Source organism: Onychomys torridus, chromosome 4 (assembly GCF_903995425.1).
Source record: "Onychomys torridus chromosome 4, mOncTor1.1, whole genome shotgun sequence".
NCBI lineage: Eukaryota > Metazoa > Chordata > Mammalia > Rodentia > Cricetidae > Onychomys > Onychomys torridus.
The window spans coordinates 36,920,693-36,933,058 of NC_050446.1; the positions used below are offsets into that span (position 1 = coordinate 36,920,693).

A 12,366-nucleotide genomic window follows, 5' to 3' on the forward strand; every position below is an offset into this window, starting at 1 on the left:
AATTTATACTTAAATTATAATTTAAATTTTGGGGTTCATTGCACACTGTCCACGGCAACTCTGTCAATTTATATTCTCTAAAATGTTCTTCAAGTCACTAATAAACAAACAAACAAACAAACAAACAAACAAATAGACAGTCTTATTATTTTTAAAGGTGGCATTGGCTACACAGGACAGAAATTCATGTAACTGGAAGAATAGAATACTTTCAACTTTAAGTAGTTTTATTTTCAAAACAGGCTATATGTCTCTATACTCTAGTCTGAACTATGATCTAAGCAAGCTACATGAGGAAATGTACTTATCAGTGACTCTAATTAGGAGGCCTGAGATCAGCACTCCACCCCTGAGGAAGGACAGACAAATTATCTGAAGAAATTTCTTTCAAACTATACAGGAAATCACTAATGAGGCAATTTTTACAAAGCTTTTAATCTTGAAAAATAATGAGTAAAAATACAAGATTTTATGTTCATTTTATTTAAGCAATCTGTTACCATACCACATGTTGGCACATGTATAATTCATAACTGCTTAAGATTATATGTAATCATAAATTTTACATTATGATTAAATTCTACTTTAAGATTAGATAAAACTTTGCTTAACAGCAAGTCTCTTATACTATTATTTTGATTGAGTGTTTACATGCACCAGTATGGTACCTCAGATCTGTCTGTACAGTTCACGAAAGAGGAGTGTCTATAGGTAAGTTTGTCTATGTGCTCCTGGAGAGGTTTTGGTGAGGAGCCTTAATTCTGCTTAAGAATCTCAGTGCAGATTCCTCACTACAAACAAGTTAGGCCTGCTTCCCATTCACGCCTTCCAAACAGGTGTGCAATGCCTTGAACCTGTATACCACTTGAGGTTTCATGGTTCCCTAGACTTTTATCACTACTTCCATGACATAGGAGGACAAAGTTTCAAAGTTTAGACCCTTGCATTTTAGAAATACAGTGTGGACATGTATCCAACGGCACAATGCATGAGGTTAGCTTCCTAAAGCATGGGAGGTGAGCAGGTGCTGTGTCACACACAGAGGAGCTAGCAGAAATGAGAGACAAGCCCTGCTGCTTATACCGTGGGGACTGCCCTGGGAAACATGTCCTAAGGGAGCCTGAGGGCCGCTGCAGAGCACAGGTGGGAAGCAGCACCTGACACTGAATCACCTGCAGGGAAGAGCTGAGGATCTTTCATTAAGCGGGCTCAAATGCTCAGCGTCTGAAGCATAAAGAGAATATTTGGGGCCTTGTACAGCTTCTTAGAGACACCAGGTGACCTTCCCCAAGCTCTTATATGGGTGTACTATATTCTGGGAAATAGCTACTTTCTGCTGAGAAATAGACAGAGGTCAAGAAAATAAAGATAAAAATGTAGCTGAAGGTGTCTTGGATAAATGAGACCTGGACTCAGTGACAACCAACGTTTTATGCAGTTGGGATGTCAGGGTTTCCCTTGTATCATGTAAAAAAAGGGAAGCCAAAGCCTGGAAAGATGAGAATCTGGAATGAATTTATCATACATGTGAAGTACACACTAACCCTACATCTGGAACCAATTCTTTTAAGATCTAGTCAGAAGGCAGAACACATACTAGCAATCTGAATGAGAATTACTAAGTAGGGTATACTGATACACACCAGCAACTTCAATAAGAAGGCTGTGAGGCAGGAGACGCTTAGGTTCCAGGCCAGCCTAGCCTACAAAGTAAGACCTTGTCTCAAAACAAAGCAAAAACATACTCTGAGAACTATTAGTTAATAAAAGAAGATGGCTGCTAAAAATAATGAACAGCCCCTCTCTAAATAGTAGGGAAATCACAGATAGAGTCATTTTTCTGTAGGATTAAGGAAGAGGGTTTCTTTCCCATGATCCCATTCACCTGAGGCTAAGCTTTTGATTTTGTTGAAAAGAAAGCTTGTCCACTGTATAGCAGGACTGTTGAATGGGGTATCATACAACAGACACAGACAGCTAGGGTAGGTACCAGGAAAATTATCTAGAAAGGAATCCATTCATTTTTCAGCAAAACTTGCTTATAAACTGTATTGCAGGCTATATGATAACACTGTGAACTCCCAGTTTGCATTTGTATTAATTAAATAAAATCAACCTTGGGTCAGGAGGCAGAGTCAGCAACTAGTTGACAGAAAGTAATCATAGAGAGTCAGAGGGAATCTGGAAGATGGATAGACAGACCCACAGGAAGTAGGAGGAAGGGACTTTGAGTGTGGCCGTTCTTTTTTGGTTTGGAACAACTGAAGAGACACTCTGAGACACTGCCAAAGGGGGAAAACCAGATAGATGCTCTTCAAACTCTCTGAACTAGCAGGTTTTCATCCAAGCTTTATTTCATGAGTCTTTATTGGTAAATAGAATGATAGAGATTTAGTTTAAAAACTACATTTGGTGGCAGGGGCAGGAGCAGGAGGGAGATCTGGAGAGATGTAAAGGTCCTGCCAGGCTACTGCCTGAGAAGTGGGCCGTTCCTGACTGAAGCAGCAGCAGATTCATGTGCAGCCACTGTGTGGCTGAAAGCAATAGAACTGCTATGATGCCAGTGCAGATCCCTAGCTGGTGTGCACCAGTTGAGTTCTCTCTCTACCAGTGCCCATATTTGGACACTACCAGCCTAGAGGCCATCAGTTGGCAAGAAAGTAACCCATTGACAGCATAGCCTAAAATAAACACTAAATTTGGGGCTGGAGAGATGGCTCAGAAGCTAAGAGCAAAGGGTACCCTTCCAGAAGACTCAGGTTCAATTCCCATACCCACAAGGCAGGTCACAATTGACTATAACTCCAGTCCTGAGGGGTCTGACTCGCTCTTCCGGCATCCATGGAGAGGGCACACATGTGCATAGACAAATGGAGGCAAAAACATCTACACACATACAGAATTGAAAGAGAGACGAGAGAAGTAAAGAGAAAGAAATAGCAAATCAACAGCAAAAATCCCTCCTCTTATAGGACACTGTCCCGTCTTTTGTTTTTTGTAGCTCTATTTTTGACAATGTCTCTCTAACAGCCTAGTTTCTATGTAGCTCAGGCTGGCCTGGAGCTAAGCCTGCCTTGGCTGGGAGTAAAGGTATGGGACACCATGCCCAACCTGAAACGCCCCCTTAAGAAGGCCTAATCTTATGCCAAGGCCAAGGGAAGAGGATGCATTTAGTGCAGAGACAGTGAAGCGACACCTTGCAGACAGAGGCGGAACTGGCTCAACGAGGTTAGCTCTTCCGTGAGCATAACGGGTGGACAGGAGTAACTGATCTACTGAGGTATCCAAAACTTCCCCGTAATAAAAGATTGTTCAGTTTTGCTATACAATCTAAATCCTAAACTATAGACTCTGAAGTTAACATTTTTGGCTTCAAATTCTGACTCAGCCACTTACTAGGTAATTATTTTGGTGTTATTTTACAATTTGTACTAACAACCACCAAATGTAGGGTACAGGGAAAATTGAAATTGATATGGAAAGCAATTAGAATAGAGCCAGCATCTAGTATGTCTTCTTCAAGTTGTCATGGAGCTGGGAGCCTAACTATATTGTGCGAGCTTAGTTTATGTAATTCCTTCGGTTCAATCCCCACGACTGAAGAACTATAAGAAACAAAGGTCAACTCCTAACTATTACTACCAATTATATTGTTTGTTCAGGTGCTGTGAGTTTTAATATTCCAAGATATCTATTCTAATATCAACATTATGCTATAAAAATATACATTGGCAAAAACAAGAGTTGGTACAAGAACTTAATCTACACATTCTGGTGGCTTGACTTTGAAAACATTTACCTTATCTAGTGATCCCTTACGAACTGGTTCTTAAAGAAACAGCTTACCTTATCTTTGATTTTGTCGGCTCTGGCATCCATAGGCTGACTTTTGCTCTGTTCCTGATGACATTTTAGGTTTCCTCCACCTGAGCTTGTGCTTTGATTCTGCCCCATGGAGCTTGAAGCAGGAGTGGATAGTACAGATGTACTGACACCAAGTACAGATGATGCACTGTTTCCGTTAACTGACCCATTTATACCTTGAAAATAAACATGTTCTATATGGGACAAGGAATAGAGTACTTGTGCATGTGTAATGTAGATCAAGCTCACAAACACTGTATGTTAAAATAAAAGACACTAAAAGTCACATGATTCCTCTAAATGAACGATTCACAATGAAATCTGTAGAGACAAGGTACAAACAACAGCGTGACAGGCAGGGAGGAATGATTACTTACAGGATATAAAATTCTTAGAGATAAAATTTTAGAGTATGATACAGGGTGGCCATCGTGCAACATTATGAACACATTAAATTCAACGGAATTATTCCTAGCATTAAACTGTGTGAATATCATTTAAATTAAACAAACATATTTAGAAAATAAATTATATGTAAGTATTGTCTGCTTACAAACACTCAATTTAAAAGAGCAATGGGCAGGGCTGGAGAGATGGCTCAGCAGTTAAGAGCACTGGCTGCTCTTCCAGAGGACCTGGGTTCAATTCCCAGCACCCACATGGTGACTCACAACTGTCTGTAACTACAGTTCCAGGGGATCTGATGTACAAGGAAAAAAATGAATGAATGAATGAATGAATGAAGGAAGGAAGGAAGGAAGGAAGGAAGGAAGGAAGGAAGGAGGGAAGCAAACAAAACCAATGGGCTATCTACAAAACTGTAATTTCTAAATACTATCATAGCAATACTTAGAAACTGTAGAAATGCTGATCATTTCAAAGAAGAACACAGTAGTAGGGTGCTGGCTTGGACAAAACTAATACTTAAGTTGAGAAGCAGCAGCATTCTACTGAGTTAGGTGTAAGGAGGTAATGACATACAGAGGGAAGAGGAGTAGAATTGGGTTCAGATCCCGGCTAAACCACATCAGTGTCTAAGCATACTTCCTAGCACAAGTATTTAACCTTGGCTGCAAACTCAAGAGATGTGTAATCTGATTATTATAAGGATTAAGCAAGATGATAAGGAAACATCTAGCACAAGGCTGCAAAAGGGTCTTGAAAGTAAACTGTTGCAAGGAGGCATTGGACAGAGGATCTGCTGGCTCTTCACTCATGCTCATGTGCATATACCTTTCTCAGGACCATTTCGATTACTCTTCCCAGAAGTCCTTGAATGGAATGAAGAATCATGATTCTGGGCTGGAGGAGCAAACATTGGTGGGATTCCCAGTAAGGGTGGAAAGAAGGACGCTCCTGCACGAGTGTGAACGTCTGTAGTTCGCCACCATTCTGCACCTCAAAACCAAAGAACAAGAAATTGATTAACTTTCAAATTCATCTAGTGACCATTTTCTACCATTCCAGAAACAGTTTCAAGTTTCTCCTGGGCTAGAACTGTTCAAGTCACATAGTTCTGATCATTTTTTCCCCACTGTAAACAGGTAATTTGAACTTGCATAATCCCCTCTTATTACTAGACCATTATTCCCTTAACAGTTTTTTAGATTCAAGCTAAAAATGAACACATTTTTCATAATTTAAAAACTGCCAAAAACTCAGAATATAAAAAGATCCATTTGACTTGATAACCTACACCATCTATTTACTAAGCCAACAAGAAAAATAATTAAATCCATATTAATCTATTTCAAGACTTTAGATTTGGAGCTGACATCTGCAACCTCTTAAGATTTTCCTCCAATATGTACAATATAAATTTGGCTTTGATAATTCTGGCGGGTGAGTAATTAATATCAGATGAGTATCTCAAATGCATTTATGAATTAAATAATTCTGTAGCCAAATAAAAAACAAAAATAGAGAAAACTTAGTAATAAGCCTTTTTTGTTTAGACTAAGAAATAAGTTCTCAAAGAATATTTTCAAAACAAGTAATTTTTTATTAAAATGTTAGGTATAAGCCAGGTAGTGGTGGTGCATGTCTTTAACGCCAGCACTCAGGAGGCAGAAGCAGGTGGATTGGTGAGTTTGAGGCCAGCATGGTCTACAGAGTGAGTTCCAGGACAGCCAGGGCTACACAGAGAAACCTTGTCTCAAAGAACCAAAAACAAAAAACAAACAAACAAAAAAGGCTTATAAAGCTTCTAGCTTTAAAATTGAGTTCTCCTTTACACTTCTCATTAATTATAGCCGACAGTGATTTTTTTCCCTTGTTCTCTTTCTTTCTTTCTTTCTTTCTTTCTTTCTTTCTTTCTTTCTTTCTTTCTTTTTTTTTTTTAAAGGTTTATTTATTTATTATGTATACAGCATGTATGACTGGAGGCCAGAAGAGGGCACCAGATCTCATTACAGATGGTTATGAGCCACAATGTGGGTACTGGGAATTGAACTCAGGACCTCTGGAAGAACAGCCTTAACCTCTGAGCCATCTCTCCAGCCCCTATGATTTTTTAAATACACATCAAACAACTAAATTGGAGAATGGTGGGATGCAATTCAGATATTCAAACAGTAGTTCTTCATTAAAATTCTTAGACGGAAAAGCCAATTTGTATAGAATACTTTTTTTTTTTCAAGAAGAGTGAAGATTAAAAAGAGCTTTAGAAATTATCCAAAGAACAGTCTTGGGTTGCCTCCTATCACATCCTGGACACAATCACCAACTGAATAATCCACCAAACTTCCAAGTAATTTCTGTTCATACCAGTCTCCTAAACATATGCCGTTCGATTTTTGATTGGGATAAACACAGAAAATGAGATGACAACACCACAATACTATCAGGAGATTTTACTACGAGATCTTTAGAAAGTCCTGGGAATATGCCTTCATTATGTAACAGTAACACTTGTCCAGCTGGGCTGTGGTGGCGCACGCCTTTAATCTCAGCACTCATGAATAAGAGGCAGGCGGATCTCTGTGAGTTTGAGGTCAGCCTGGTCTACAGAGCAAGTGCCATGACAGCCAGGGCGATTACACAGAGAAATCCAGGGTGTGTGTGTGTGTGTGTGTGTGTGTGTGTGTGTGTGTGTATGTCAGGGCGATTACACAGAGAAATCCAGGGTGTGTGTGTGTGTGTGTGTGTGTGTGTGTGTGTGTGTGTATGTCAGGGCGATTACACAGAGAAATCCAGGGTGTGTGTGTGTGTGTGTGTGTGTGTGTGTATGTCAGGGCGATTACACAGAGAAATCCAGGGTGTGTGTGTGTGTGTGTGTGTGTGTGTGTGTGTGTGTGTGTGTATGTCAGGGCAATTACACAGAGAAATCCAGGGTGTGTGTGTGTGTGTGTGTGTGTGTGTGTGTGTGTGTGTGTGTCAGGGCGATTACACAGAGAAATCCAGGGTGTGTGTGTGTGTGTGTGTGTGTGTGTGTGTGTGTGTGTGTATGTCAGGGCGATTACACAGAGAAATCCAGGGTGTGTGTGTGTGTGTGTCAGGGCGATTACACAGAGAAATCCAGGGTGTGTGTGTGTGTGTGTGTGTGTGTGTGTGTGTGTGTGTGTAATGTCCAAGGTCACTGACAGTCCCAAGAGGTATCATGAACAGCATAGGCACAACACTGAAGGCCACTGTTGAAACTGCACATGGAGTAGCTAGTGAATGCTACCCTGAATGCTAGGACTTCAGAAAAACTGAACATTCCAGTTACTCAATCAGTCACTCAACCACTCACTGTCTGGATAAAAGGAGGGAGTATTTTGGGGAGGGGTTATCTGCACAGACCATCCCTACAAACAGGTTTGCAACTTAGTTTTCACTTAGGTGACAAAAACAGACTGCAGTTTCCCAGCAAGAATTGTTTCACTTACACTTCTGACAGATGTCTTAAGGTTGGATTTAAAGATTTGGTAAACAACTAAGAAGTCAAAGCATAAGATTTTTTTTTTTTTTTTTGGATCTGAGGATCGAACCACTGAGCCAAATCCCCAAGCCCAAAGCATAAGATTTTAAACGTGACAGATATACAGTAGGCATTAGAAAAAAATAATAGGTACAATGTATGCTCACATTGACAGGGCAGCCCAGAGACAAACATGCAAGGTCAATTAGATAAGATAAGAAACTGGCCTTCTCTGAAGATAAATCTCTGACATTATTTCACAGGAAATTACAACTTTCCAGTGAAAAGTTTACGTAGCTTTCAAATTTGAAAAATCAACAAATTTAGTCATAAGCTAACTTAGTTATCAAATGGAAGATATAAAATAAAGGTAACATAAGTAGGAATAGGATGAAAGTCTAAGCAAATTCAAAATCCTTAAGAAACACTACAGCAGCCACAACGATCATTTCCAGGTGTGATGCTAATATTTTAGAGCACACAGGAAATCGCAGTTTGATCATGCAGTACATTTCTTTGTAGGTTTCTTGGCACCAGGGTTTCACTGTCTAGCCCAGGTTGGCATCAAACTTGTGATCTTCTGCCTTCCAAGATCTAGAATTACAGTTATGTGCCTGCACGCCTGGCTCTGATATGGTAGAATTTAAAAACTACTCATATATAGAAAACAACCCAAAACTTCATAGAATTATAGCATTAAAATGTAAACACCAAGAATTTTAAATATTTTAAAATAAATTTCATAAATATTTTAATATAAAAATGAAAATTTTATGATATTAATGTCAATTAAACAATTTTATATTTTGTTTGAAATGAGAAATCCATTAGATGTAAATAAACTTTATAAAAAAATTATACCTTACTTAAATTGCTAATATCTTCTTGTGACTTCCTTGTGTTTTATGGGAGACATTTTTTCCTAAAGTGGCCATTTGGATACCCTTCTGAATGACAAAAAATTTAAATATATAAATTATTGCACCAAAGTGTCATTTAAAGAAAGTGGTTTCTCTAAAATTAGTCATAATCTCTATCCATTTGGTAAAGAAATTTACACACATATGCGTGTTTTTATTACTAATGCTTCTGCTTGGGGGATCGGGATCTGTCCCTGGTCTATGGGCAGGCTTCTGGAACCAGGTGCCTGTGGTGTGACACCTTGCACAGCCTTGGTGCAGTGGGAAGGGGCTTGGACTTGCCTAGGCTCAGTGTCCTGGGCTCTGCTGACTCCCCATGGGAGACTTTGATTTGGGGGATATGGGGATGCAGGGTGGCTTGGGAAAGAGGGCTGGGGGTGGGAGGAGGAAGGATCTGTGGATAGCATGTGGAGTGAGTAGAAAATTTCTTAATAAAGAAAAATGAAAAAAAAAAAAAACCCTAATGCTTCTGTTTACAATTATCTGTCTTTAGTAAGCCATAAAATACACTGTACTGGTATGAGGCTGCAGAACCAGACTCCTGCACAGAACATAACTGGTGAAATCCGTGAGCACCTTATCTAGGTTCAAGAACTATGTTGCTTGTTTATGTAGGATGTTCTTAAATATTTTTTATTTATTTGGTGTGTGTGTGTGTGTGTGTGTGTGTGTGTGTGTGTGTGTGCTCATTCACACATATGTGCATGAATGTCACAGTGCACATAGAGGTCAGAGGGAACTAGAGGGAACAGGTCCTCTCCTTGCACCATGTGGGTCCCATGAATTAGTTTGGCAATAAGAGCCTTTTCACATTGAGCTGTCTCACTGGTTTTAGACTGGTTTTTACATATTGGAGATACTATCATTATTAAAGCCCATAAAAGTTATTTTTTAATATTCATTGACTATCTTATCAGTATTTGATTTTAATACAATATACTATAGTTTAGAAATGTTCAAAAGTAGTACTATAATAAATTAACACAAAACAATAAAAGTACTGAAGATATCAGTAATTGCTTATATTACTGTTGACTATTTAGATTTTGATTTAGAAATCTATTTCTGGAGATAGCTGTTGATATCTGATACTAAATAACCACATTAAAAACAGAATGAAGCAGGTATGGCACTGCTCAGAAGGCAGAGGCAGGTAGATCTCTACAAGTTTGAGGCCAGCCTGATCTACACAGCAGTTTCAGGTGAGCCAGGGCTACATAGTGAGACTGCCTAGAACAATGTTTTTAAAGTCCCTGTTAACATATTAAAGGAAATATGGTCAACACTGTCTATCCACAAACTTTTCCTACCATGCCCTCTCCAAGACAATGAAATTAAAGAAATAATGTGACTCAAGAAATAGTACTTGGAATATAATGTAGCCATTTCTGTTTTCCGTGTTTCAGAAGATATTTGATTCTTTTTAAAGACTCAGTAGATACTTTGTCTGCCATTAAAGTAGGCAGGAAAAAATAGCGCTATATGTGCCAGACTTTCCAGACAGCACTAGATATGCTTGTCTACTAGAATCTTCACACAGCCGCAGAAAGCCAGGAATTTTACGGTTTTCAGTTTACAAGGATGAGAGATCAGAGATTTGTCCAAGGCCAGATTTAAATTCAGGTCAATTTCTACCTAGAACTAAGCTCTGCTGTTTGAAACACTGTTCCAGGAAATCAAGCTTCTTTAACAAAACTGAACTATAATGTGCACTGATTAATGTTAAGCTTGGATTTTCAAGAAAATTTGTGTGAATTCAGCTACTGTGAGACCAGTCTACAGAATTCCAAGTCACACTGGCCCTGACCAGGTATATGCACCAACTGCATAACTGCTGTGGAAGCATGTATTCGAAACATGCTCTGGAAACAGTTTTTTAAATAGGAAAAAAGCATAGAAATTTAAGATTCCACCTCATCTTCCCAACACGGGAGAGAAAAATAAAAACCTAAAATAGTTGTTAGAAAAGCTAGACTCCAGGTTCAGTAAATTTTTCCTACTACTGGGTGTCTAACCTAAGACCTCATATGTGCTACCCAAGTAAGTGATCTACCACAGAGCACATTTCAAGCCAAGTTAAATGCTTGATTTAAATATTAGATACAAGGGCTGGGGAGACAGTTTAGTCGGGAAAGCACTTGCCCCAAGAGCATGAGGACCAGAGAGCAATCCCCATGTAGCAAGGATAAAAAGCCAAGCACACATCTGGGACAGAAACAGAGACCCAGAGCTAGCTGGCCTGCCAGACGAGCGAACCAGTGAGCTCCAAGTTCAATGGAAAGACCCATCTCAAAAATTAAGGACTAGAGTAATTGAGGTGGACACCTGACTTCAACCTCTGGCCTTCCACAAAGACGTTCCCACATGTGTAGCCAGCACATAGCACATACATACACACAGAGAGACACATTACCATGCACACACACATACACAGCCCCCCAAAGAAAACAAAAGCTGAGAAAAATTAAAACTGTGCACTCACATTTTTATATAAACACTTCCTTAAATATTCTGCTCTATTGCAGGTGTTTACTATGTAGGCAAACACCTGATAAATACCTAATGAACTGCTATAGCCCCTGACACACAGTGAGATTTTGCTGTATGCGTAAAACTGAGCCAATTCATGCCCATGAACCCAATGCACTATGCTTTGCTGTTCAACTTCATAAACAGCATTTGCAGGCTTTTCTCCTTTCCTTCAATACCACAGGAGATGTTTACCTGGAAAAGATGTTAGTTGGGGATGTGCAGCTAAGGCTGTGGGTGTACCAAGTGTCCCCAAACCACCAAATTCTGAATGCCCTGAGCTGGCTGAATGCAGAGCAAAGACTGGGTGGCTGACCATTGGGAAGGCACTCGACACTGTGGACAGGTTAAACGGTTGATCCCCAGCTGGTCTGAATACACGTCCTGGGAGGGGAAAAAACATACTTAAAGTTGTTTAGATAAAACAGATGAGAGTTACCTGATTTCATTCAGCATTCATGAAGTTTACAACAGTATAGTACGTATTAAATTTTTATTTCATATTTTCATCTGCAATTTCTACTCTTCAAACCCTACAAAATGTTTCTAGAAACACAAAAGCATTGTAAGATTAATCAAAATGACTAGAAGACCCTTCTTGTTTCAAATTTCTGATTTTAGAACAGATGCCAAGTAACTAACTTTCATATATGACCTGAGGAAATGAAGTTGGCTTTTTGCCAATACATGTGCACTGATGTGACATCACATTCTTTAGTTCTTGAGAAAAATAAGAACATCCTCTGACTCTAACCCTGAAAACCAATGAAACAGATCCCAACTCTATTGCCATTCATCATTCAAAGGATGAGAATGGATGCAAAGAGCTGTGGTTGTCATGTGCACAACCTGTTTAACGTTTTGTTGGGAAGAGCATCCTGATTCCCCAAGGCAGCTTATGCCACTGTGGTCAAATAGTGCCAAGGACAGCACAATTAATACACTTCCTACGGCATTTCTAAATGAGTTCACAGATACATTGGTGGTCAGCTACAGAACGTGAGGAAAAATCTTCCTTTACTTACAGGAAATAATTAGGACACTTTGGCTTCCTACTATGAAAACAGAATATTATTCTCTTCTTAAATACTATGAAAACAGCCCAGTATTCTAGGCTTTTTAAAGAATTTACTTTGAATGGTAGGGCACGCC

General features: G+C 39.3%; 1 protein-coding gene across 8 annotated transcripts in view; it reads right to left on the bottom strand.

Moving 5' to 3' along the window:
* Baz2b (bromodomain adjacent to zinc finger domain 2B) overlaps nucleotides 1-12,366 on the bottom strand; it is a 240,467-nt gene that overhangs the window by 81,701 nt on the left and 146,400 nt on the right. For 7 of the 8 annotated variants that reach the window (XM_036186395.1, XM_036186402.1, XM_036186398.1 and 4 more), the window contains 3 exons: nucleotides 11,410-11,598; nucleotides 5,098-5,262; nucleotides 3,847-4,040 (listed from right to left, as the gene is read on the bottom strand). In XM_036186395.1, the coding sequence (XP_036042288.1) occupies nucleotides 3,847-4,040; nucleotides 5,098-5,262; nucleotides 11,410-11,598 (548 nt within the window). The remainder of the gene's footprint in view (nucleotides 1-3,846; nucleotides 4,041-5,097; nucleotides 5,263-11,409; nucleotides 11,599-12,366) is intronic. The other variant, XM_036186401.1, reaches the window with a different exon arrangement.